The 25,845-nt window shown below is 39.0% G+C and overlaps 4 protein-coding genes across 6 annotated transcripts in view; all 4 read left to right on the top strand.

Annotated features, from left to right (window-relative positions):
* Positions 1-359: 359 nt before the first annotated feature.
* Positions 360-7,807, top strand: abrab (actin binding Rho activating protein b). Of its 2 annotated transcripts, XM_018686080.2 has the most exons (4): positions 360-442; positions 1,419-1,506; positions 2,842-3,608; positions 5,085-7,807. In XM_018686080.2, the coding sequence occupies exons 3-4, from the start codon at positions 2,908-2,910 to the stop codon at positions 5,566-5,568; spliced, it is 1,185 nt and encodes a 394-aa protein (XP_018541596.1). In that variant the 5' UTR covers positions 360-442; positions 1,419-1,506; positions 2,842-2,907; the 3' UTR covers positions 5,569-7,807. The 2 variants fall into 2 exon arrangements, with proteins under 2 accessions (XP_018541596.1, XP_018541595.1); XM_018686079.2 differs by lacking the exons at positions 360-442; positions 1,419-1,506 and having other exon boundaries at positions 2,661-3,608.
* Positions 7,808-8,019: 212 nt separating this feature from the next.
* LOC108889563 (zymogen granule membrane protein 16-like) lies at positions 8,020-10,297 on the top strand. The gene is made up of 5 exons (XM_018686082.2): positions 8,020-8,181; positions 8,336-8,367; positions 8,459-8,511; positions 9,357-9,483; positions 9,673-10,297. Exons 3-5 carry the CDS (start codon positions 8,460-8,462, stop codon positions 9,986-9,988), a joined length of 495 nt encoding a protein of 164 aa, XP_018541598.1. The 5' UTR covers positions 8,020-8,181; positions 8,336-8,367; position 8,459; the 3' UTR covers positions 9,989-10,297.
* A 1,749-nt stretch (positions 10,298-12,046) lies between these two features.
* On the top strand, positions 12,047-14,328 carry LOC108889561 (zymogen granule membrane protein 16). The gene is made up of 5 exons (XM_018686081.2): positions 12,047-12,155; positions 12,260-12,297; positions 12,409-12,461; positions 12,799-12,925; positions 13,488-14,328. The coding sequence occupies exons 3-5, from the start codon at positions 12,410-12,412 to the stop codon at positions 13,810-13,812; spliced, it is 504 nt and encodes a 167-aa protein (XP_018541597.1). The 5' UTR covers positions 12,047-12,155; positions 12,260-12,297; position 12,409; the 3' UTR covers positions 13,813-14,328.
* Positions 14,329-17,712: 3,384 nt separating this feature from the next.
* samd12 (sterile alpha motif domain containing 12) overlaps positions 17,713-25,845 on the top strand; it is a 96,754-nt gene continuing 88,621 nt past the window's right edge. The window contains exon 1 of one of the 2 annotated variants that reach the window (XM_018686099.2): positions 17,713-17,873. In XM_018686099.2, coding sequence (XP_018541615.1) covers positions 17,861-17,873 — 13 coding nt within the window. In that variant the 5' untranslated portion in view covers positions 17,713-17,860. Of the gene's footprint in view, positions 17,874-18,109; positions 18,730-25,845 lie in introns of those variants that run through there. The other variant, XM_018686097.2, reaches the window with a different exon arrangement.

Below are 25,845 nucleotides of genomic sequence, written 5' to 3'. Positions count from 1 at the left end.
CAATGGTGGGGTCAAAAGAAAAAAAAAAAACACTTGTCTTTCTTCACTGACTGAAACTTAACACCTTACATCACACTTCAAACTTATGCTGTGTAGCCAAACCTTTTGCTAGTCTAGTCTTGAATTCATAGATTCAAGATCCCAAAGAAACCAAATTTGGGAGAAATGTGTTTAAATGACAAACAAGACATGTGGAATATTTCCATCTGATGGAATCAAAATCCATGGAGTGTTGGGGTTGAATTTGCTGTGATGTCCCTCCCTCTCTGGCTGATCCTTGTGTGGTTGGTTTGGCCTCCTGGTTCAGGAGCCAATGGAAGAGACAAGAGGGACATCAGGAAATGGCCAACACCTGAGAGAACTGGGCCTGAGTCTGTTTAAAGTGGCTTCAGCTGCATCGTCTCTCTGTTGTCTTCCTCCAAGGCCTCCATCGACCAATTTGGTTTGTTCATTTGCTTGCTTGCTTTGTGTATGATTCCTATTTTGTCTCTGACATTAGGCCAGTTTGTGACATTGTAAATGCAATATAATGATGAGCTGAACAAACTGTCGAAAGAACATACATTGTCTGATGATGTGTAAAGAAGTAATTTTAAAGTGAGACTTTTGAAAGAAGAAACAAAATAATCTTCCTCTTACAAATAAAAAGTTGAATTTACAGGAAATAAAACTCACCCTGGCTCGACTCTATACATTTAAGAGTTTTGTAGTTTATTGGATCTGGTATGACCTATAGGTTGTGGTGGCCAAGGTTTTCAAACTTAATAGATATTGCAGTAGTAACTTACATTTTGATTTACTGATTTAGTGACGGCACTATTTAAGTTTCCTTGTCCTAGCTTTAAAGTCCTCAGGGTGAAAAAATGAGGAAAACTCCCAGATGAGATATAAGATAGTGGGACAATGTGTTAGCAGGATCATCTTATCTTTTCATTGTTTTTATAGTAACCAAAAATAACAAAAGGAAGCTGAATGGATTCTTTGACGTCAGTGGTTGTTGACTGACTGTTAACAAAAGACAAGATACAACATCAGCTGCAAAACCTGAAGCTGTAATGAGCCTGTTTGTCCTTGTGGAGGAGCACTAACCTTCCTCTCAGGCCAGAATGTGACTCGGTTTGAGAAGAAGTCCTGTGCTAATGCTCGATGAGTCACTTCCACTCATGGTAACGGACTGCCGACAGCTGCAACTTCATGTCTGTGTGCCTGTGTGCGTGTGCCAAGTTCTATTTATAAGCAACCCCTCTCTGCAAACATGGATATTCACTATCAACACACATTAAATTACATTTTGTATGTTCACATAAAACACAGCTCTTCAAACAGCACTAATCACCTCTGTCAGAGGTGAATTCTGCAAAGTATACTGTTGATGTTAATAGTGCTAATGACAGCATGCTGCTCTCTGTTCTCCTCAGTGGGCGAGTGAATCGTGATCTCACGACCTAGCTCCGTTGCAAAACTAAACCCCTTCATGCGTAAGCAGGAGATCCTTGTTTCCTCCAGGTATCACATTCTTTCTTGGTCAGAAGTTCCCTGTTTCTTTTCTCATCTCGGATTAAGTGTCGTCTTGTATCTGTGATACCTTCTCTTTCAGTTTTAGCTATAGCTCCATCAAGCTTTATATATATATACTAGTGGTATTTTTGTGTGTTTTTGTGATTATTTAAATTTCACAAATGATAATGAAACTGTGCACACCAGCAGATTCTGATTTTGATTCCATTTGTAGGTTTCATTTTGGTTCCTTTACAAATTAATGTTTAGTCTTTTTTGTGGGATTTTCTAAACAATATTTTTGAAATTATTTTAGTATTTAAACCTTGTAGTGTTTTATTTCACCTTTTGTGCATATTTTCTTTCCTTCCCTGAAACATTACAGGGAAATGTAATGTTATCTAACTAACCACCTCTCTCCTCCCCCTGTGAAAACATTGCTATCATAGCTGTTAAAGCTAAACAGGAATGACCAGTGGTGGAATGCCACTTAAAGTACATTTACTCAAATACTGTACTTGAGTACAACTATAAGGTCCTTGTACATTTACTTGAGAATTTCAATTCCATACCAACCATTCAAAGTTAGTTAAAAATCGCCATCTAGCTAACATTTGCAAGATTAGCATAACATTAACTACAATAAACCAGTGGTCACTACCAGACCATAAGTAAGACTGCAACAAAACCTGTGTCAGTAATGAACTGAGAAATGGTGTGTTTTAGTTTTCATGAGTTCAACTTGCCATTTGTAAGAGGGGAAATGTGTTACTTTTTCAGAAGTTACATAGTGTCACTTTAAGTGAAGAGTCTGATTTGCAACATTGCTAAGAAAAATATATGTGCACAAGATCAATTTCATTATCTCTTCACGTACATAGCCCCCCTTGATTACCACAAGGTTGTGATTTTTTAATTTTTTTTTTTTTACATATATATTTGTATTGTGCTTTAATGTGTCTTTGATGGTCTTTACATGTATCTGTACATTTGCTAATTAAAGTTAGCACCCACGGATCTACTACCCTGTTTAACCCCAAGTTACAAGCTCCACAATCTGTGATGAAACATGAGTGCGTAGTGGTGACCAGTGTCAGGGAAAGACGATCAGGTCCGTAGCCTGGGATGACTCAAATACTTTCCACCGTCATGTTAGGGTTTGCTCTCCCCATTTTAGAGCTGTAGCTGCAGGCGTGAGGGTAGAAAGCAGCAGAGGGAGAAAAAGTTACAATAAACAGAGATTCAAGCAGATTAATTTATTGTAGCAAATCTGACAGCTCACTTAGAGGGAATAAGTCTGCCTAGATTGACACGTTAATACGTATAATTATGTCTGACAAACAGAGCAGCCGAGGGTCCCAGAGGAAACCATCCACCAACAAGAACATCAAGAAGCTCCGCACAGTTAGCATGGTGTGCAGCCTGACGAGCAGCTGGCAGCAGTGGGTGACGGAGAATGAGAAAAAGCAGGCAAGTGAACCTAGTGGCTGGGCCCCATCCACACTGGGAGAATCAACAGAGATACCCAAAAAGACATGGGTTCCCAAGAAACCTCCTGCCACTCAAACCCAACCAAAGGAAGTTTCTCAAAATAATGCAGCCATTTCTGGAGAGGCTCAAAAGACATCAGCTCCTCTCAAGAAGACAGAGGAGGTTATGACCTCAGCCGAACCACCAGTTGCATCTCCTATCAAGACCAAGCAGGTGGTGAAGACGGTAACCAGCGGGGTCCAGGAGAAAAGCGCGGGCATCGGGCTCCTGACCGAGAAGATCAAGAGAGAGACTCTGCCATCAGATGAGGAGATTGACAGGCTGCTGAAGAAGAAAAGCTCCCCCACACGCCGCAGGAAGTGCTCTAACATGGTATCATCACTGACCAAAAGCTGGAAGCAGGTGGAGAAGGAGCAAAAGCTTGGAAAAGAGGGAGGAGGACCATCAGAGGCCAGCACCAGTGGTGTAGATAAAGAGGACAGTGGACACCCTGAAGCAGAGAAGGGGAGACTGGATATTGAGGATGCTAAAACACACACAACAAACTTTGTAAAAGAAGCAGAGCAAAAAGGCGATGGAGACGAGTCGGCCATGAAGATTAAAAGACCTCCAGTCCCAAAGTGAGTGTGCTTCACTTTTTATTTCTAGGAAAGAGAAACAAACAAAATGAGTAAAAAATGTTTTGTTTTTTTTTTTTCCATCTGGTAAATTCAGATTAAACAGTATCTTTATTTCCTTAATGTGATACTTCCTTAAGAAACAGGATTCAGGAATCATTCATTTCAATTGTTAGTGCAAACCATTGTATAAACCGGTGTTAGCTGTGAAGATGGTCAAATAGCCAGAGCTAAATGCATGTATGCACCATGAAGTCACAGATTAAGATGGGAAGCCTTCCAGGAAGAATATATTTTGTGGGAGTAAAATTACTGTCTAGAGATAAATAAGTATGTGGTCTTCCACCTTGCGACACTTTGATAGATGTATGTCACCTTTAGCTAGCTAACATTACAAATGGGATAAGACTAACACACACTACACAAAGGCCAAGGTCCAAAATCACTCCCTATTTACTGTATTTACAAACCGCTGTTCTTTTAAATTTTTACATGATGGTCCAAAAAATCCACAACAAAAAAGTAGTGCCTATTGTATGTATACTATCTTCCCAGTCCCACAATGCCATTGCCCCACAATTCATAGATCCAAAAATTACAGTTTTGTGACTCTACAGCTGCCAGAGATGACACAAAATAATGATGACAAGTGTCCTAGAATCTCAACATGCTACTCACTGTAAAGAAAGAGAGCAAAAGCTTCCCTCACTCATGTAACATTAGCATCAAAGAAAAATAATGTTAGCATGTATAAAAATTCTGGATGTTTGCCTTTTTGCTCAAATTATGAGCACAGAACCTCCTTCACTCTTGATATTATATTAGAAACATCAACATATGTAAAACACGTTCTGTTAACCATCAAAATACACGACACTAGATGACTGACAGATCTTGTACCACTGCAGTAATTCATAACAGACTGCAGGATGCACAGGTAAAACAACTATCTCAATACAGGATTTAATAAGAAATATTATCACACAAAGAATCATAAAAGAAACATCTATCGTCCACAAGACAAACATCTCTGATCTGCACATCTAACAGCTATCACTTGAACATTAATGATAAGTGATTACAAAGCATTGATCACAGAGCCTCAGAGTAACACAGTTATTCCAGTTCTTTTCCAGTTTGTGTGCAAAACTGTTCACCATTTTCTTAAAATCCAGATAATTCTGCACTTTGGGCTAACAGGGAGGTTTCCTTGTTGGAATATTGAATATTTTCTACCTGCTCCATCTGTGGTTTGTGCAGTTAAAGGTTGGAAGTTTGTATCTTATCATTTAGGTTTTTCTACCGCCCATGTGCTCATGTATCTCAAGATCTGTTAGCCTAGTATTTACAGCAAGTGAAAAAACAACAACTTACTTACTGCTGCATATCGCAACTGTTGTAACTCCTTGTAGGTTCTAAACAAATTCTGTTTTCTGTATATGTCTATTCATTAGTAATGGAATCTGACATGCCTTCCAGGTACAAAAAAGAAGCTGAAGATGCCAACAAGATCAATGCTCTCTCCAAGAAATATAGTGCTGTGGGAAACCTCAAGAGCCGCTGGCAGAACTGGGCCTCAGAGCACACCGTCAACCAGAGACTGAACCCTTTCAGTGAGTACTTTGACTATGATTACTCCATGTCTCTCCGCCTCCAAAAGGGCCAGGATGGTTACGGACGCCCCAAAGAGGGTACTAAAACGGCAGAGAGAGCCAAACGCGCTGAGCAACACATCCACCGTGAGATCGCAGACATGTGTTACGTGATCAGGACTATGGCTGACCCGGACCCCGACGGAAAGACCCGCATCACGTTTGGACAGCTCTTCGAAAGATACGTTCGGATCTCCGATAAGGTGGTGGGGATTCTAATGAGAGCAAGGAAGCATGGGAAGGTGGCATTCGAGGGGGAGATGCTGTGGCAAGGCCAGGATGATGGAGTGATCATTACTCTGCTGGTGTGATATTAACACCTGGGTCAAAGTTGTACTGGAAATCCTCTTGCAGCTAATTGACTGGCACAATGGAACTTGTGACATAATCCTAGTCATTATCAGACTGGCCTAAGAGGAGGATTTAAAATACAATTTGGCCTGGGTCTATTCAGTGGACACTTGCAGAACAATATCACAGGGGTACAGACACTACAAAGCTTGGGCAGATGAGTCAATGTGGATTATCCCAAAAAAAATTTGCTGCTATTTTTGTAGATACTTGAAGACTCCTCCTGTCAGTGCTGTGGATGTGTGAGTTGTAGCTGTCATGCACATGTTTTGAGAAATCTGCAAAGACTTTGAAGTTCTAATTCGCAAGCTCTGGAGAGCTGAAGTCCCTAGGTTTGGGCTATTTATGTTTCCATTCAGAGCAGCTTGCAGATTTCCATACATGTCTCTTTTGCACTTTCTTTACAGCTTATGTTAATAAGATACTTAAGTATGCGTTAATGTACCAAATAACCAGCAGCTTTGCAGTATACTGTGGCGCAGTTATTCAAACACGGATTGGGTTGCCTGAATTACTGCAGCTCAGCATTCATTACACTGTACCAGGCACAATGCAGGGGAACAGAGCAGACCACAGCACTTTTAAATCTCATGGCCTGTTAGACTGAGGCTGTTATAATTAATGTTAAGGATGACTGTGACTGTCTTGGGGAAAAAGAAAAACTGTAAAAAACTGTTTTTTACAGTCAGTTACTGAATTTTTGAAGAACTTATTGGGGGTTGTAAAATCACACAGAACACAACTAATGTTAGAGTCACTGTTAGAGTTAAACAAATTGGAGGCAAACTGAAGATATTTATTCTCTGTTTCTCTCAGCAAAAGGCATGTTGACACATACTGTACATTTTAACTATTCACTAGCGCTAATTAACTTGCATTTAAGATCTCATCTAGTTGTATAGCATGAGCTAAGTCAAAGATAAGTTACTGAATTAAATTCAAGTTGTTAGCTGTAGGCCTAGTATGTTGCATTCTGTGTTTTATTAAGCTATATTTCAGTATTCACTCAAAGGTAAATATACTGTAGATACCAATATACAGTGTAGGTGTTTTGATTTTTTCTGTGAGCACAACATTTACATATCACAACCACATACCACAACAATTTCTCATCTACACTTCCAGCATAACTGTATAACTGTATATACAGTTTTTTTTTTTTCACACATGGCAACTGTATTATACAGGTGGTGGTACTAATAACATACTGTAAACTCCTGTGCATTATAAAGCAGTCTGAAACAGCCCTGCATTAAATAATACAGTTTATGATGTTAGATTAGTCATTGTGTATCAAAAAAAGCCACTACAATTACTATTTTTAATGACTTCTAAATAACTGTTTAAAAACAATATTTTATTAGAAGTTTAATAGATGTACAGTATTATAATTTACAGAATTAATAGAAACCAATACCTTTGACTAAATTTTACTGGTTCCTCACTGCTGGTGCTTAAACGCTGAAAAACAAATTTGATAAATATCACAATTAATTATCCTTATACTTGCTGCTTTAGTTTGTATTTCTCTAAAAGGCACTCACATCTCCTGAAAGCCTGATATTATATATTATATTTATACATTAAATTTGAAAATGACCTGTGGTTAAATAGACACAGTCATTTATATTTCTTGCACCATTTTTGTTCCAGGATCATAGTTTGAAAGGGACAATATTGTTGTATTTTTCTGACTGTTGCCACAGACTGAAAAAGAATTTCTGAAATAATAATAAACACAACATATTAACTATGAAGGGATTCCCCCATCAAGAACTGGTTTCCAGGAAGAGTCCTTACAAAAACATTTCTGAGTCAAGTCCATGGAGATGTGGAATGTGTATACCATCTAAAAAAATCACAAGAGGTGGAATTGCCAGTCGCTCATCATTTTACAAGAAGTCAAGTAAGTTAAAGTACAAAGGTAGTACAACATGTCTAACTTGTAATTACACTCGATGCTGAGCAAATGAATCAGTCACACAAGAATTAATGATGCATTTGCTTCTTATTGTGGACAGATGAATTGCATCTGTGGAGTGAGACACCTGTGGGGACTCAACTAAGCCAATGGCAACAGTCAGAGGCTGCATATTTAGCATATTTAGCATTTTTTTCATTTGCCATCAGTGCTAACATGACATCCCATCATGTTTGTTTGTTTTATGGGATAATTAAGTAGCTTGGTTTTACCTAAAAATAAACAAACAAAAACTTTGGGTTTTCAGTTTCCTATTCACGAAAAAATGAAAATGAAACTTGATACAGTTTCACGTTATTAATCTAAGCTAGTTTTGTTCACAATGTGTGATTTACAGTACAGTCAAATTTGATAAACATCACGTCACTGATCAACAGATGTTACATGTTGAAAAAATACCTGTGATACTGTCAACACAAAACACCACCCACCTCTTTTTGTCTGATACATCATTAACCAGCAGTCACGGCATTTGTGCATTTGTCCAAAAAAATTCTGGAAAGCTAATTGTCGCACTATAAATGAACCTACGCTCGTGATGCCACTACACAGTCCTGCTGAGGCTTAACCAACTGTAAAGCACACTTGAACCGTGAGTATTATTTTGTTATTTCCAAATTAATTAGCATTATTGAACTTCAGTTGTTTGTTCATTATGACCAGCAGAACTGGCAAAAGAGAGAAATTTCAATTCAGAAAAATCCTGATTATTAACATACCGACATTTTCTGTCTCATTTGCTGTAGGTATATTGCAGAGAAAACTACAAATCAGACAGGTGAGAATTCATCATTTTCACTCCTCCAATAGTCTGATATAATGGTTCACAAATTAGATGCAGGGTAAAATCTTGTCTTCCTTTTCTACAGAATGTTTTCTGTTGCCATCTTTGCTCTTCTTGTGGCTTCTGCCTTTGCTGCCCGTAAGTGTCCATGTACATTACTTTATCATACATTATCTCTATTAGTCAAATGATGTTAAACCTCATCAAGCAACAGAGATGCCACTAACCTAAACATCAGTAGCTGCATGATTTAGATATATTACAATACTGAGGCACCTTATCTTCCGAAGACACTATATATGTATGTTGTATTTAGTAACTGTAATTCTGATAAAGCACATTCATTCACAACCAGTGCGAGTATAAGTTTAACAACTGAGTCGTTCAAAATCCACACTATGCTGCAATATACAACTTCTATTGTTTATGTTTAGTGGGGCATAAACACACAGTAGTATAGCAGAGAAGTTTAGCAACCTGTTTGTTTTTAATGTGATTTATTGTCAATCATGGGTAGCATTACAAAAAAATACAAGTGAAGGAGTACTCCTTTTAGTACTGCACTCCTATAACATTGTTGGACTCACAATGAGCAAAAAAGGTTTAAAGTCAATGCAGCAGAAATGGAGATATCATCTTCTTTTATTATTATTATTTCATGCATTCATCTTCCTTGTCAAAACCTGGCACTCACATTACCCACATTGCCCATATTTCTCTCAGTTAGAGATTCCATTGTGTTATGCTAGCCTATGCCTCAAGTCCACTAGCCTCAAGGAGAAGTCTGATAAACTCACTTCTTTCGAACTCCACACCTCCAGATTTTTTTCTTTTTAAGACTTGTAGTCACTTGGGGCAGTTTATCAGACAACACGTATGTTGTGTTACTCCTGTAAACTCACTTGCTCTGTTCACAAAGTTTCATCCATGTGCTTTATGAGAGTGCTGTTAAAAATGTTTATTCATGTGTCTCTCTCTTGCAGCCCAGCCTCAGTTCTACTCCTTCTCCCCATCGGTGGGCTCAGGAAGCGGCAGCCCATACTCCATCATTGGAGAGGGAAGGATCACAGCTATCAGAGTGTGGGAGACCTACAATAGCAACATTAGAGGGTGAATATCAAACATGGTTTAAAGACATTAGAATCACAGATATTTTATACAGTGATTAGGGTTGGGTTGGCTCAGTGATGGATGGTAAATTCATCTACCAGTGGCTTTGGTCTAGTGCAACATTATGAGCATTTAACATTAGAAATGCACTCTTATAGCTAATTTACCTATTTCCCCTTCATTCATCAGCTTCCAGTTCCGCTACGGCTCCATCTGGTCCCCCGTTGCTGGCTATACATACGGTGAGGCTCAAGAGATGGAGCTGTTTGACGACGAGGCCATCATCCAGATTTCTGGGAAATATGCCCATTACGTGCAGTGGATGGTGTTCACCACCAACAAGGGCCGCTCCCTGTGTGTGGGCCAGCCTTATGGCTACTCTTTCAACATGTACCCCACCCACAGCGAGGCCGAGCTGCGCTTCATCAGCGGCCGGGTTCACGGAGCCATCACATCCATTCAAGCCCACTGGGCTGTCGTCGATACATCTTCTAACTCGCACTAATGAATGAGAAATCTAACAATTCTTCCAAAGCAAATGAAAATATGAGAATCACAGTTTATTTCACAGAATCAAGGTGTGTACAGTGTGTGTTGAGAGAACGTATTTGAACCACACATTATTCTTGCCCTCTTGATTTTTATGTCTCTTTATAGAATAGCCAAGAGAAGAAAATACCTTCACAAACAAATCTCATGTCAGTATGTCTTTCTTGTGTAACTTTGATTTGAACCTGTTATTTTACCTTCACATATGTGTACATGATGCCGTTGTGCTTATTTAAATATAGAAGTAAAACTTTTAATAAAAATTTGAAATCAAAACTGTTCATATTATCTGTGTGCTTTCATTTTTCATTTCAGATACATGCAGTTAGAGTGACCTCCAGGGCTGTTGGAAGCCAACCAGGAAATGCATAACTTACAATTGTCACTGGAATTTTTCAGTGGCCTTAACTGGAAGTGTCCACCTAACTTAAAGGAATAGTTAAACATTTTGGGAAATACAATTATTTCCTTTTTTTTTTTTTTTTTGCTAAGGTTAGATGAGAGGATCAATACCACTTTTCATCAGTGGCCATCACCTCCATCTGGAGCAGACTGGGCTGTCGGTGATCCTCTAATGGGCACTGAGAACACTGAGAAGCAGAGCAGATACAATAGTTGCCAGCATTTGACCATTGATGAGAGAACAAAGTTGAATAATTATTATATATTATAATAATTCTAGACATAAAGGTCTGATTTAATTACAGGTACACCAATGTATCCTCTGCAATAGTATTTACATAAATCTCTGAAGAGACAAAATGCAACTATACAAATAATTAATCATTTCTGATGTTGCGTCTTGTTTTTTCCCTCTGACTCTGTTGGTACATTGTCATTTTAATTTATAATGTGTCGTTATCTGATGTCCTTATCACACCAGTAAATTGGGATTAACTGAAATTAATATTTCCAGTATGACTGACAACATGAAATGCACAAACCATTAATATTAATGTTAAATGTCTATCACCACCTTTTGATTTATTATGTGTTGTGAAAAGAGGAATAATGTACATGACAGTAATGCATTTTTATACAGCAATTTACACAGTAAATAGTAATCTTGCTCCCTTCTTTTGTTCAATGCTCTGTGGGCTCAGAGCTGGAGTTGAGAGCCTTTTAATAAAGTGAATGAGACTAATAAGTTAGCCACATTTGTTGAATGAATGTTAGTTCATTTCTGTATTAAAGAAGCTGGAAGACATTTGTTCAGTGGCAACAAAACACACAGTGCATATGTTGGTTATTTGCAGCACACACACACGTTATTGCTAAAAGGCTATGGGCCTTGGTTTAGTCAGTAACAATACTGTTGCTGTAAAGAATGCAATACTGTCTCAGACCACAGGCTGCCACAACCATTACATGTCAGGTGATGGTGTTTTGTGTGAGACAGTTATCAGGGACTTCGTTAAGATTTGTTTTTGTTGCTGTTACCTCACATTTTTCCTTGGAGAGAGTCACCGCATCATTTTTACATTATTCTGTAGAACTTCAGTAGAGCTAGTTACTGAGCAGAATCGCCACATGTTGTTGACCTTCTTTATTTATCATTTATGGGAGAGTTGTTGTGACAGGATATTTCAGCTAGTCTACTGGAAGTAGCAGTTGTAAAGGTCATATTAACACATATTATATACCTGCACCAAGAGCAAGCACCAGATTACATAATTAAAGTAAAATGTACTTACTGTAACTGTCTCCTTTTTTTTTTAAAGGCTTTTAATTCCTGATTCCGGGTCACTCAGGAACGTTTTGTAGCACACATATCCTGTTTCAGTAATGCTACATACCTCATTTGACACAGGCTCACATTCCCTCTTCCCTCATCCCTCAGCTGATGGTAATACTTTTTTTCCAGGTGAATTAATAACATTGTGATGTTAACTAGTGGCACAGCAGGAAAGCACAATGTTTATTCATTTGTTTCCTCAAAGCTTCTTTGTTTCCCTGCATCTGGGTGTGACAAAGAACATGAAAAATGTACTCAGGTATGCATGCAGGTGATATAAAACAGAGGCTCCTGCATAGGTAGAAACTGAGAAGTTGAGAAGACGTGAAGCTGAACACACATATGCTGAAGTCTTGATGACATTACTGTGCACCTTGAAACTTGATCTGTAAGTTTGTGTTTATTGCTATCATTTAAATGACAGTGTAAAAAGAATTTGAAAAAATACTGAATGGTAGTTAGATTATAATTTTTTTATTTCATCATCTACAGGTATCTCTTGATCATCGTATAAGGAATAAAATAGACAGGTAAAAATTCAGATCATTTTAAGATTAACCCTGTGTGCAATAATAACTCAATAACTGCTGGGTAAAAATCTTGGTGGAATAATGCTACCCTATTGTCAATTTGTCTCACAGAATGCAGTACGTTGTCCTCTTCGCCCTGTTTACAGCTGCTGTGTGGGTTGATGGTAAGTTTCATTAATCAAATGTGTTAAAGTTTAACAGTTCTTTGACATATACAGTAAAGTGCACATAAAGGGAACTGCATGTATTTTCTAATAGTTCAGTTTTGAGGCACATGATATCTTATCACCAGATGTAGTAATACATTACTAAGAAAACACTGCAGATGATTAATTGTAATTGAATGTAATTATTTTCAGTCAGATTTTTGTACCAAAATTAAATAATTATATATTATTATTTATAATAATAAAATAAAAGATGATTTCCTATCAGCCTCTCCACAAGCTGGTCATATATTAACAGGTTCATTCATCTCTTTGCATCTCTTTGTTTCTGCAGCCCAGCCTCAGTATTATTCCTACTCCCCAGCAGTGGGGTCAGGAACTGGCAGCTCTTACAGTCTGACTGGAGAGGGCCGAATCACAGCGGTCAGAGTGCATGAGGCCTACAACAGCTTCATCTATGGGTGAATGTCAAATATATTTCATCTGGTTTTGTGGTTTTCGACACGTCCGTTTTATTGGACCTATCTGGATAATTATAATAAATCACATAATGACTCTACTTTGTAGTGCAAATTATATATTTAACAACAAGGCTAGGTTTATTCTGTTTTTTTTTTTTTTTTTTTTTTTTTGTCAACTCATCTCATTAAGTGGCCAAAATCAACAATATGTGCATCTCAAGACTTCACTGTCTCAGCTTGAAGCCCTTTTCTTTCCATTGAACATGTAAATATATCACAAATAGAAATCTTCAGTTTAGCGTGTGCCTGTTACTTAAATAAGAATAAATAGTGGATTTATTGGGGGCTATTTTCAGTCGTGGAGTAATATGGACTAGTGAGCATTTAAGGCAGAGAGGTGATGTATGTGGGACTGACTGGAAATAAACTACATGTCTGTGTTCATTGTGATGAAGTAACATGTCACACAGTGCAACTGTAAAAAAAAAAGTGTCATATGTATTAACTCTAACACAAATGAATTACTTCAATCTTGTGATAAATTTGTTTATTTTTCCCTCAGCTTCCAGTTCCGGTACGGCTTCATCTGGTCCGCTTTCACTGGCATCAAATCTGGGGAGGTCCAGGAGTTTGAGCTGGATGAGGACGAGACCATCATCCAGATTTCTGGGAAGTACGCCCACTATCTGCAGTCAGTGGTGTTCACCACTAACAAGGGCCGCTCCCTGTATGCAGGCCAGCCTTCAGGCCACTCCTTCAACATGTACCCCGAACACAAGGGGGCCGAGCTGCGCTTCATCAGCGGCCGCTACCATGGAGGCATCACCTCCATTGCAGCCCACTGGGCTGTCGTCGATACATCTACTAATAGCACTAATGGGCACTGAGTTGGAGAGAAACCTACCAATTGACAGTATGATGTGATAGTCACACTTTAAAGTTTAACTTTTAAGTATATTTATTTCCATTCTGCTTGCAGAATTTTTTGCACACACATTTGCACTACACTGGAAACTGTAAAAACTGAGGCCTATGCAAACGAAATTTCGTTCTGTATACACTTGCTGCATACTGAATGACAATAAAAGTCTTTACTTCAGTGCAGTGTGGTACAGTGTGCTGGTTGAGAGATCTTCTGTAAATCACAAATTTCAGCTACCACTAAAGTCATTATGTCATTACTTACACTTATTAAAACATCAGATGACCTTATTCTTGCCTTCTTGATTTTTCTTTTCAAAACTTTTAAATTTGTCTTGTAAACATAAATCTCATGTCAGTTTGTCTTGTGTAACTTTGATTTAAACCTGTTACTTCTACCACATCCTGCTCTTGTCCTTATTCCAAGTACTGTATATAAGAAGAAAAACATTAAATAAAAATGTATCTTGTGTTGATTGAAACTGTTTCAGTTTTTATTTTGAATACATGCAGATCTGACCAGGAAACTTTAAATTGCCACAGGTATTTCAAAGAGGTGTTAACTGGAATTGACGTGTGCTACTTTTATATTATGCAATCATTCTCTTAAATAAGAAGGTTGATACCACTCCCTATACCTATATATGAAATATGAAGATGGAGTCAGGAGATGATTAGCTTCATTTTGTACCAAGAGTGGAAGCATGGGGAAGAAGCAAGCCAGGCAATAGGTTTTATAGAGCATTATTTACAGGCCATGGCAACTGCTGAATATCTATTGTGAGTATTCCTAGGCTGGGTTCCATTACTTTGTGATAAAGCATGTTAACAGAGAGCTTCAGAGGTGATGGCAAGCTCACTTACACAAGAAATTTCCCACTGCTTCCAGTCTGTGCAGTAAGCGAAGCTAACTGTATCAGAGCTGTCGCAAATAATCATATTTCCAAGAACATCAGACTATTCCTTCAACTTAGACTCCAGTGTTGAGCTTCTCTTATTGTGTTTTTGCCACAAACACAGTCAATAAAAGCTCTTTAAAAAAAAAAAAGAATACGTCAAGGTGACAGTGTGATAGTCTGTGTGTAATATTATGATATTAGTTTAGTGAGCCTGCCTGTGGGATGACCTGAGGTGACAGAGCTCACTGTCTGGAGAAAAATATTAAAAACACACACACGCACACACAGAAACATAAAACACCTAAATGTAAACAAACGCATGGCTGTATTGTAGAACAGAAAACTGTGTTGTTAGATTTTGGGGAATATTGGACATGAAAAAAATTATCTCTACATTCATGCAGCAGAGCACTGAAACACATTATTTCCTTTTGTTAATACAGTGTTTTTACTCAGACACATTATACAGTACCTATGCAACTGTAAAACATTCGTACTGGACTCACTACTCACAATTGGAAATGCACTGAAAATTCCTCAGTAACAAGAATCTGTTGTTGTCTCTGCAGCACATACATACACATCTCCAATACCACAGCTGTCATTTATGTGTCATGCTTGTCTTAAGTTTTTTTTGGAAGAGCTCTTCCAGTTTGGTATTCATCGATTGTTTCACACATTTACTTTGGACAAACTGCTAAATATGGTTTTAAAATGGCCGGAGAATATCATTAATTGCAGAGATGTGAGTCTGTTTTACTGCCTTCCTCGACTTGAAATTACACAGTGAGGCCTGGAATTAGTTAGGCACATGATTGTTTGTTTCAGTTACTTTGCATGTCTCTTTTGTTTTGTAATTAGTGTACACACTAATCTATTTTTAGTGTGCTGGGACTCATGACTCACACCATTTCCCTCTTCATTGATTATGACTGTCAGGAAGACAAAGCTCAAACATGCATGCATATACACTCACTGTCTCTCCAAGTACATGAAGATGTCTGCTCAGACAGGCTGAACAGAACCTTAAAACAATAAGAGAAACCAGGAACAAGACAAGGAAACACTCCAACATGCATACCAACAGTCACGCCTGTGTGAGTCTGTGTGTGTTATGGTAGGCAGAGCACTCAAGAAACGTGCTGAAAAAGACAGACAGACTTCCTTGTGCTGTCACACAGATAATTTCTTTATCACACTAGTATGTCAGTAATGACACTCAGGTACAATGACACACAAGTGAGGCAGACTGGGGTAGATGAGCAGATACAGTAAGTATGTTGGGTCCAGTATAACACATGGTTTTGTTTATCTGATTCCTACCTGAAATACCTGTACCACCTGTCCTCCCATGGAGATACCTTGTGTCAATTTCCACTTTAACTTACTTACTTTAACTCTCTTTAAGGACTACAAAGGTTGGTCTATTTTATTTTTGGCTCCTACTGTATCCACACTCAAGCCTCAACATATACAAAGACAGACAATTACATTACACAATAAAGACGGTTTACAGACAGGAAGAATGTTGCATGCTCCATTAACACACTGAATAAGTAATTACACACTGCATAAGCCACTGTAGTTCTCCTTTATTCAGACAGTAGGTGTGTCATGTCGAAATTGTTCTATTTAATTAGCATACCAAAGAGGATTTACAAGTCTTTACTGTAGCTGTCAGTTCAAAGGCCTGATAATTATGGTATGCACATTTAGACATAGTCGCTGTAAAAATAAGCTACTGTTTCGCTGCTTTCACCAGTTGAGGGCAAAAAGAATGAACACAGATTCAGCTCTCAGGATGTCAGGAATATTCAGGACACAATTCAAATGCACAAAGAAATGATTAATGTCACAGAATACTACAATGCGGTAGCCATATTGTACATGGTCCCTGAAGAACAGGATAGAAGAATAAACAATACCTTAAGCTCACTGCCAGTATACTGTGTACTTGGTATAGGCAATGAGTTATTGTCAGACTGCCTAAAATCCAATCAGTTCCCTTGAGGCCTCCAAATGGTGGTTTTCTAACTGTGCCTAGATTATGATCCCACTCTACTGAAGGTGCTTTTAGGTACTTTGTACGCGCTCTCTTGAGCAAACTGCCTGATGACCTGATTTATATTGGTGCACACATTTCTGTGGAAGTCCATTTCTGCCAAATGGGGAAAAAAGATAATGAATGGAAAACATTCTAATGACAAACTTTAATACACAATTACTTTTTACTTTTTAATAATGACTTTATTTAGAGATACTAAGTTGTTATTTTGAGACTGATTGAAAGTGATTATTTTGCTTTTTACATCACATTGGCAGAAATGAGCTTCCATAGTTTCAGTACGTCAGAAGTAGGCTACACTAGTTCAAGACATCTTAACTCATTATGTTATACTGAACTATACTTTGTGTATCGTCTTAAGCTCAGACTATGAACACTTAATGTGTGAAGTAAGATTCATTGCTTCAGATGTGTTGGTAAGCAGATTTTGTTAAGCTTTGAACAGAACCAGGCTAGCTATTCGCTGTTTCTAGCCTTTATGCTAAGTTAAGGCTGTAGCTTCATATCTACCGCACAGAAACGAGAGTGGTATCGGTCCTCTTATATAACTCAACAATATTACAATAATATATTTGGCCAAAATGTTGAATTATTTCTTCTGTGTTTATTTGTGGTTTTAATGCATTCTCTTGTAATTTATTTGTTACATTCCTCTGTACTTGCTGTAAGCTGTGTATTAAATCTGAAGCACTTTAACTGGAATGAAATATGCTTCACAAATAAAATGTTCAGGCCTGGCCTTACCCATAAGAATATTAGTGAGCTTCATTATAGTCATGCCACTATAAGAAAAAAAAAAGAGTGTGAGAGAGGTGGCCTTTCCCAACTGCCTTCCTGCAAAACTGATGAAACGCTCCCTTATTTCACAGCCCAGAAAGCGCCGAGCCTACACTTCCCAGGATCCTTTGAGGTGCGGTAGCAGCTGTGCGCTCCGGCTTGCCCGCAGCAAAGTGATGATAACACGCCAAACAAGGTACAATGAGAGAGCGTTGAGTTTAACATTTTCGCCTGCTCCCTTGCGAGTGATGCCCAAATCTGTGGAGTAGCACAATGGCTGTTGAAGGTAAGGCACTCCACCCTGTGCTGCCCACGATGGCATTTGTGTTTTTGTTTCGCTTTAGTAGAGAGGTAAAAAGGAAATAGTTTCAGTCACCACGATGATTGGAGCTGTACGGTGTGCTTGGCTCAACCCAGACACGGTCGGGTCAACTGTGAAAGCCTGTGACTGGGTGATGTTGCAGCCTCCTGCTCTCTGCATTACGTACACTCTCCTGCTCATCTTTTCCTATTAGTTCACTGTACAATTGAAATGATAAACCGCTGGTATTCACAGTGCTGGTAAATGATCACAAACCATAAAGACTCGTGTTAACGCGCAGCCTCTTTCTGTATTTACATTGTTACTGTGTGTGCGCCTGGTCGTAAGCTCTGCGATTGGAGACAACACTGGTTAACAGGTCTGCGACCGAGGAGCGTCCAGTTCTTTTGCATAACCACCTCCGGTGTTACTGGGTACTGTGTGTTCTCAGGGAGATACTTGAGCCGCGCCGTGCTGAGATTTATATCAAGGACTCTTCTCAGAGAAATTGTTATTGTCTTCTGGATAATATTCACTGGGCTTTTCTGTGTAGTGGTGCAAGAAAGCGCCGTGTGTGTGTGTATACGTGTGTGCGTGCTCATCCTGTTCCACAAGACCAGTCTGGCTTAGGCTGCTCATCTGGCAGCAGGTGGTGTGACATGTGGACCAGGGAGTAAGTCACCCGCTCTTCCCCGTGATTGGCAGTAAGCAGGTAGTTTAAGGTGCTCGCTCCGGACATTAGAGGTGAGGAAAGTGACAAGAGACAGTCAGTGATTCGGGATGCTCGGCCAATCTCCTCACCTTATCGGAGGCATCTTGTGGATCCAGAATCCAATGAGAGGTATGTTGGGGGGGGTGTCACATGCATGCAGTGGGGACTAGCTGTCTCCCCTCAAAGGCTTTTCCAGTCCAGTCCCGTGCTTTCTGTGTGTTTGCCTGTGCAGGTATGAGGATGTGACACTCCTGCATTCCTAACCTAGATCAGGTTATTTATCTCTGCCAGCCATTACAGCTCATTTTATGCACTGTGTCCACATGTTGTGCTGTTTGACCTGAACCTGTCTCTCCTGTTCCTGCTCTGAGATTTATAGAAGTGGGCTTTGTGTGGATGTTGTGTTTGCCAGTCAAATATTTACATGCACAGACTAACAGTGAAGATTAAACGGCCAGAGGAGCTGCATGCAGAGCATTACTGTTGTTCTGCAGCATGCTTTTCATATTTTCCCATGTCGAGGACCCGAAATAGATTCACGAGAAGCTGCAAACCCCTGTTTTGGAAATTTTTATTCCATGGATCCCCTCCCTAGTTGGACTGTTTATAGGTTGAGGTTTTAAATCTTTGGTCACAGCAGTCATTTTCTCTCATCAAGCTAACTCACAAAGTAAAATAATAAGAAATATTTTTCTTTTACACCTGAAAGCCTCTCAAGCCCCCGTGGAGGTATCCACCCCCCACTTTGGCAACAACTGCTCGACTTGTGCCTTTTAAATAACAAGATATGTTTTGCAAGTTGCACCTTTCTCTCTCTGATGTTGTAGCTTCTTTATGATGCTGACAGCTGACCTACAGGTGTAAAGATATTACCACATATTTCAAGGCTTGAATTATGTCTTCAGTGATATACAGCTAGAACAGCAGCAGCTATAACACTGTCAACCTCCCGGCACATTCCCTAGTATAGTTTCATTCATGCATCTCTTGAGATTCATCTTTCAAAGCCGTAAAGAAGAAGGCGGGTGGTGAAGCTGCCTGCAGATGCACACTTTGTTCCAGAGCTGAATACTTTATTTGTTATCCAGTTTTATCAATTTCTTCATCCCTTACTCATCATGATTTTTATCCAGGCCAACTCAGATGAATAAAAACAGTAGGGCAGTTTGGGAGAAACACACTTTATCCCATCTATAACCATGAAATTCCGAAGCTATGATTCTACTAACAATCTCACCTAGATTCATATTCGTAGCTTACACAGTTATCACCTCTCACATCTATGACTGTACGATGCTGGAGACAGTGTAATGCACTTGTGCCATCTTTGAGGTACAATACAATTTTTGAAAGCAGAAAATTTAGTTTCTTTTGTCGTTTCTGCATAAATGCAAACACCAAGTGTGAAATACGGCATCAATTTAATTTGTGACTTGAGTTGCTCGAGCATCTGTATAGGACAACTCAGTGCATTCAATCGTGATTCACTGACTTGTGTCACAGAGAAAGATGAATTATGAGTCATGTCTCTACCCAGTGAAGCTGCAATAACTAATATGTCTGCCAGAATTAGGGAGAAAACTTAAAAAAAAGCTGTACCTCTAAACACAAGGTCAGATTTTTGCTAGACCAGCCAAAACACACTATACAACCCTGTACTGTACAGTGGCTGAAATATAATACTTTGAAATATGTTCTCCTTGAAGTGATGATAGTCCTCTGCCTCAGTGAGAAAAGTAAAATTATCCCACATTGGATTCAGTGATGGAAGGTTACTGAGTACATTTTCTCAGGTACAGTTTCAAGCTACTTGTACTTTACTTTAGTAATTTAATTTTCTGCTACTGTACTGCATTTCAGAGGGAAACATTGTACCATTTATTCCACTATACTGTCCATTTCTTTGATATAGTTTCTGGTTGCTTTCCAGATGCAAACATTATGAGCTTATACAATACACCACATGTTCTTAGCTTTTGACAGTCAGAGCTCTTCTTCTTTTTCAGCTTATCCATAGAAGCATTTCCCCTCTAAGCTTCTCAGATAGTTTCAGTTGGATAATTTGTTTTTTCTTCTTTCCCTCCCCAGTAATCATCCCAAAAACCCCAAGATTTATCTTGTGACCCTTTGTGAGGGGTCCTAACCCCTAGGTCAGCGATCACTGGGCTACACCGCCTAACTGTATAAAAAGTAGCTAAAACTAGCTCCACCTCCAGCAGCTATAATATCAAAATACTTATGCATTGATGCTTGAACATTAACAATTTAATAGTGTAAATTTTGATAATATTTCACCCACAGAGGTATTTTTTTCCACAGCATGAGTACTTTTATTTATTGCTGCTAATATGTATGTACTTTTTAAGCAGGATTTTGAATGAGGTCAAAGGATCTGAATACTTTTCACAGCATAAAATGTATAATATTGGTTTTGTTCTGATCTGAAATCAAGTGGTTAACTGACTGTAAATTAATCAGTGATTAAGTAGGACAGTAGAATAATCTTTAAATCAAGTAAAGCATGAAGAAGAATGTCAAGTATCATTGTATTTTTGTTGAATTTCTATCCTCTCTCTCTAAAGTGATACTGCCTTACTGGAGACAAAGTTCCAGAAGGACGGAGCACACTGATCTACATTTATAAATTTGCCACAGTAAGCTAAAAAGTCCTGTTTCTTTTTTTAGATTGGGTCTAATTAAAACTGGTTCTGTTTATTCCTCTGTGGTACGAGCAAAGCTGTCCCTGTGGATGGGACAAAGCTCACTGCGGCATCGTCTCCTTTGATTTAAGATGTGACGTTTGAGAGAAATCACATCTCTGCTGTGTCACTGCTTTCTGTTCCAGTGCTCCACCAACCCCTCTAAGACAGAGAATATAGGTCAACTATTTAAAAATTTATAACACATGAGAAGACAATAAGCTCTTTGAGAACCAAACACTTTAAAGAGCATCTCCCCCCACATGAGCTTTACTTTGGAAGGCACTTACACTTACCAACTTTTATGTTTGGCAAATTCAGTCTGTGTGTAAGACAACAAAAAATGGCACAAATTTCTGCAAAGCTCAGTACTGATGATACTTACAGCCAGCAAATGGTTTTATTTCCACTCTAGAGTGAGGTCTTATCTGGGTCTGTAAATGGTGTGGAAATTCATAATAGCTGCATTTAGTTCAAATTCTACTACATAATCTGTTTAAGGAGCGTTACTCCCTTGTGGAAGCATCTTTTTTGTGTTTCTGAAACTGAATACCCCTCGTAAGTAGAGCTGGAAATGAAATGCTTGTCTGAGAAAACTTTGTATTGGTGTGTCAGTGATTGTGTGGCTTTCCCTGACATGACTCTTTTACCTGCAAGCGGAATAAGACAAGAGACAAGAGCCTTGAGGATAGTTACATCGTGAGCATGTAGGACACTGAATATGATACTCTCATTGAGACACACTACATTATCCAGTGTTAGCGAAGCTGTGTGGCTTCACTACAGGACCTTACACATTGATGTGCATAAATATTAGTTGTTCACATGCAGTCAAAACACAACTGATTTCAGATCCAAGTACAGATTCATTTCTATTTTGATTGTATTTATTAGGCACTGCAGTTGCACTCCATAATTGACAGTGGCTCTTGATGACGAAGATTTAGATTTCTGTCTGGAGTCTTCAGCACAGTTGGAGGAATCTTTGTCACAACTACTAATGCCTCATAACAGCTGGTATGGACAAAGCCATGGCTTAATGAATGATGATATATTTAGCCCTAGCCATATTGACTGAGAGCTGTATTATACTGGAGAAAAACTGGTTCATATGTGCTCATAATTGTTCAGAATGATCTTGGCTTGAAGGTGGAGTGAAAAGCTGGCCATCATAGAGAGGAAGGAGATGTAATACTGTCTGAATATGGGGATAAACTTAGCTTAAAAGTAAGCTAAGTGGGTGTGAATGTTGGATTGTCTGTTTTGTCACAGAAATAACTGGACACAGACCTGTAATCCACATGGAGATGTTTTTCTTTGGCTGACAGCAGTTCTGATTAAGTATAGTGGTCCCTCAAGGCAGTGTTCACATCAGCAATAACATTGTGTAAAAAATGCAGCCTTCTCATCGATTCTAACAAGACCACCATGTTGGCACAGCAGGGGTGTGAAGCAGAAAGATCCACTGTCCCCATACAGTAGGTTGCGTGTCCTTACCCTTGGATAAAATCCATAGAGGCTCATTGTTCATAGTCATGGTAACAGTAAGTTAAGGTTGTGGAATGGTCAATGTTTGGTTGGGTTTACACACAAAAACTACTTCAGATCAGTTGGAAATGTATGACAATATTTATTGAGGCAGTAACAGAGGAATGTTTTGCTGATTAGATTTTGACAATGACAAGCATCTTCATTAAGCCAAGTGAAGATGAGAGATAGGACATGATCCCATGGAGTCTAGATGCTGGTGGCTGTGGATGATGGAAACTTTCAGTTATCTCTGTGGTCCTTGAGGTCAGCGGAGATGGGGAGGAGGTGGGTTGCGTAATGGGAGATCTGAAAGATGGATAGGCAGACATGCAGTGATATTTAAAGATCAGTACCCAGGGAGTGATTGGTCAGAGGGATGCAGATAGAAGGATCATTTGGCCAAGTATGGTGACATCAAAATTGTGAGCAGATGGATTTTGACAGTGCGGGAAAGTGGAAGTGACAGGGAAAATTAGATCAGCAGTAAATAGCAGACATTCAACTATAGAGGAACAAAAGGAGCACTTTACTGAACTTTTGCCAAAGCATTATTTGGTTAGTTTCAGGAAAAGATTGTGCTTTTGGATATTCCTTTAAGGTTAGGGGACCTTTTGTTGTCTTTATCTGTTTCACAAGGGAAATGAACAGTGGTGTCCTGTGTGAAATGGTGTGTGTTTCGTTGACACATCCTTCCCAGCCTCCTCTGACATGGACTTTGCACATAGATTACCTTGCAGCATGAATAGTGAAGCATTGTTAATTCTGCTGTTCACCTCTACGTGCAAGCGTTGGGCAGAGGATTAGTTAATGTTGCTGTGATATTTTCCTGTTTTTCTTAGAATGAGTATAAACTGTTGTGCTGTGCCTTTACATCTTAAAAACCTTCCTACGGGACTTACCCATTAAGACTGTATCCATATAAAGTTTTATCCTCTCACTGGCATCTGCAGCAACATACATAAGGTCCCTAGTGGAATCAAACTAGGAATGTTTTGGTTATATCATATGTGTCTTAACCACCCACCCACCAGCATGCTGAAAGCAGCCTAAAGTTTTCATGAATGTCATTTTTATGTCACTGTAGGCAAGCTATAAAAAAGTCTGCATGACCTTAGGGCAACAGTGAACAGCTATGGTTTCTTATTAGTGGGCACAAACAAACATGTGACAGAAGTGTGTAGTACACACACGCACTCTTAGACAAGAGCCAAGAAGTGGACCTCATGTCCAGCCACAGCAGTGTTTACCCCTGTGGCTGAGGTTGTTCATTTCACTCCTTCTTTCTTGCCTCTGTGCGTCACGCCTCCTTGATATGTCCTGCCCCGCTCTGCCTGCCTGTGCAACCATTCAGAAAACTCATTCCATATCCATCCCCCAAATCTAGCCTGGGAATAGAATTAGTAGAATAAACATGTGTATCTCAGTTGGTGGAATAGGATTACATCTTAGTCAAGTTAATCAGGAGTTGCCACGGTGAAGGAGCATCTTCCCAACCTTACTCAGCAGGAATGGGATTAAGATGACAGAAGATGTAGCAAATGTCACAGGAGAGCGGTGTTGTGTAATCGTCCCTTGGGTGGACCTCCAGCCATCTTTGATATGCCATACTAAAGTGCTGCTGCCTGGAATTTAGAATGAGAGCTAAGCAGAAAATAAAAATAGAAAATAAGAATAGGAAAAAAAAGTAGTAGTGGACACAGACTTGTCCTCTAACCATGTCAACATCCACCAATGAGTCTGTTTCTTTGTCATCAACAGACTTTCAGAGAGTCTGTTGCAGTATTGATATACAGTAAACTGCAAGCACCTGGATGAATCCATCTAACAAATGTCAGGGGTTTACTCATTACAATTCTATTTGATCTGTCTCTGGACTGAGAGCTTTCAGCTGGCTCAGCCTTTGGCTCAGCTTGCATCACTGTGTCTGACTGTCAGCTTGAGAGAAAAACATCCAAGGGAAGTTAAAACCAGCAGGGTCTGGTGCTCCGGTGGGTACACCTGACAGACACTTTGCTTTCATGCAACATTGGCTTATTTTCACTAAGTTTCACCAGAATTTGTGGGAGTGGACTCATATTTTCCACTTGCACAAAAAGTTGACAGCAAGGCAACAAATCAAAATCACAGAGCAAAAAGAAACAATGAATTTAATGTTGAGCATACATGAGTAAGCTTTTATCACTTGCTCTTGTGCTGTACCAAAGAACCTGAAATAATAGGCCTTTTCACAGCAGACATTTTTACCTGTCATGTTAGTATTAAGAGCACAGATGTTACTAATAAAGGCAGTATAACTGCTGTATAATGTTCCCATTGAAGCGGCTCAATGGAATTCAGTCTTTACTCATTTTATTCTGACTGTACTTTTATTATCAAAAAAGACAAAATTGTTCATCAAAAAATACTCAATTGACAGAAAATCAACAGGCATCAGTTCTGAAAATCATTTGTGTTGCCTTTCTCAAATGTGAATTAGTCTTAGTCTTCTGTGTTACACAGTAAAAGGATTAGTCTTTTTGATTATTTTTTTTTTTGTATTTTTCTAATCTTCTTTAGACCAAGTGATTCACTGAGAAAATTAGAGGTAGATTAATCAAGAATGGCAATAGAAAGTTGCAGCTAACAAAGCGTTTTTAGGCATGAACAAAATTCTGATATCATGACAGGACTTAAGATTGGTGTTGGCATCTGGGGAAGTCTTTCTTTCTGAAAGGTAGATGGGAGGGTATCATTCTCATATCTGGCTGTAAGATATGGAGCTACAGCTAGCAGCCAACTAGCTTAGCTTAGCACAAAGACTAGGCCCCATAAAATGTGTATTTGCCAATCTAGCTGTTTTCCCCATTTCTAGTCATGATGATGGGCCAAGCTGGCTGTTGGCTTCAGCTTCATATTTAACAAACAGACATGAGAGTTGTACTTAACTCTCATCAAGAAAGTGAACAGATTTCTCACCTTTTCTGAAACTACTCCTTATTCTTCAGTAGTGAACAATAATAATGCTCATCCTATGCCA

Source organism: Lates calcarifer, linkage group LG3, assembly GCF_001640805.2.
Source record: "Lates calcarifer isolate ASB-BC8 linkage group LG3, TLL_Latcal_v3, whole genome shotgun sequence".
NCBI lineage: Eukaryota > Metazoa > Chordata > Actinopteri > Centropomidae > Lates > Lates calcarifer.
The sequence above is the reverse complement of the archived record's forward strand: the minus strand, read 5'-3'. Positions and strand labels throughout refer to the sequence as shown.

Coding starts and splice junctions, on each gene's coding strand:
- LOC108889561 (XM_018686081.2), top strand. CDS start 12,410: ATGCAGTACGTTGTCCTCTTCGCCCTGTTTACAGCTGCTGTGTGGGTT. Junction 12,462..12,798: donor AGCTGCTGTGTGGGTTGATG/GTAAGTTTCATT, acceptor TTGTTTCTGCAG/CCCAGCCTCAGTATTATTCC. Junction 12,926..13,487: donor TACAACAGCTTCATCTATGG/GTGAATGTCAAA, acceptor TTTTTCCCTCAG/CTTCCAGTTCCGGTACGGCT.
- abrab (XM_018686079.2), top strand. CDS start 2,827: ATGTCTGACAAACAGAGCAGCCGAGGGTCCCAGAGGAAACCATCCACC. Junction 3,609..5,084: donor AAAAGACCTCCAGTCCCAAA/GTGAGTGTGCTT, acceptor CATGCCTTCCAG/GTACAAAAAAGAAGCTGAAG.
- LOC108889563 (XM_018686082.2), top strand. CDS start 8,460: ATGTTTTCTGTTGCCATCTTTGCTCTTCTTGTGGCTTCTGCCTTTGCT. Junction 8,512..9,356: donor GGCTTCTGCCTTTGCTGCCC/GTAAGTGTCCAT, acceptor TCTCTCTTGCAG/CCCAGCCTCAGTTCTACTCC. Junction 9,484..9,672: donor TACAATAGCAACATTAGAGG/GTGAATATCAAA, acceptor TTCATTCATCAG/CTTCCAGTTCCGCTACGGCT.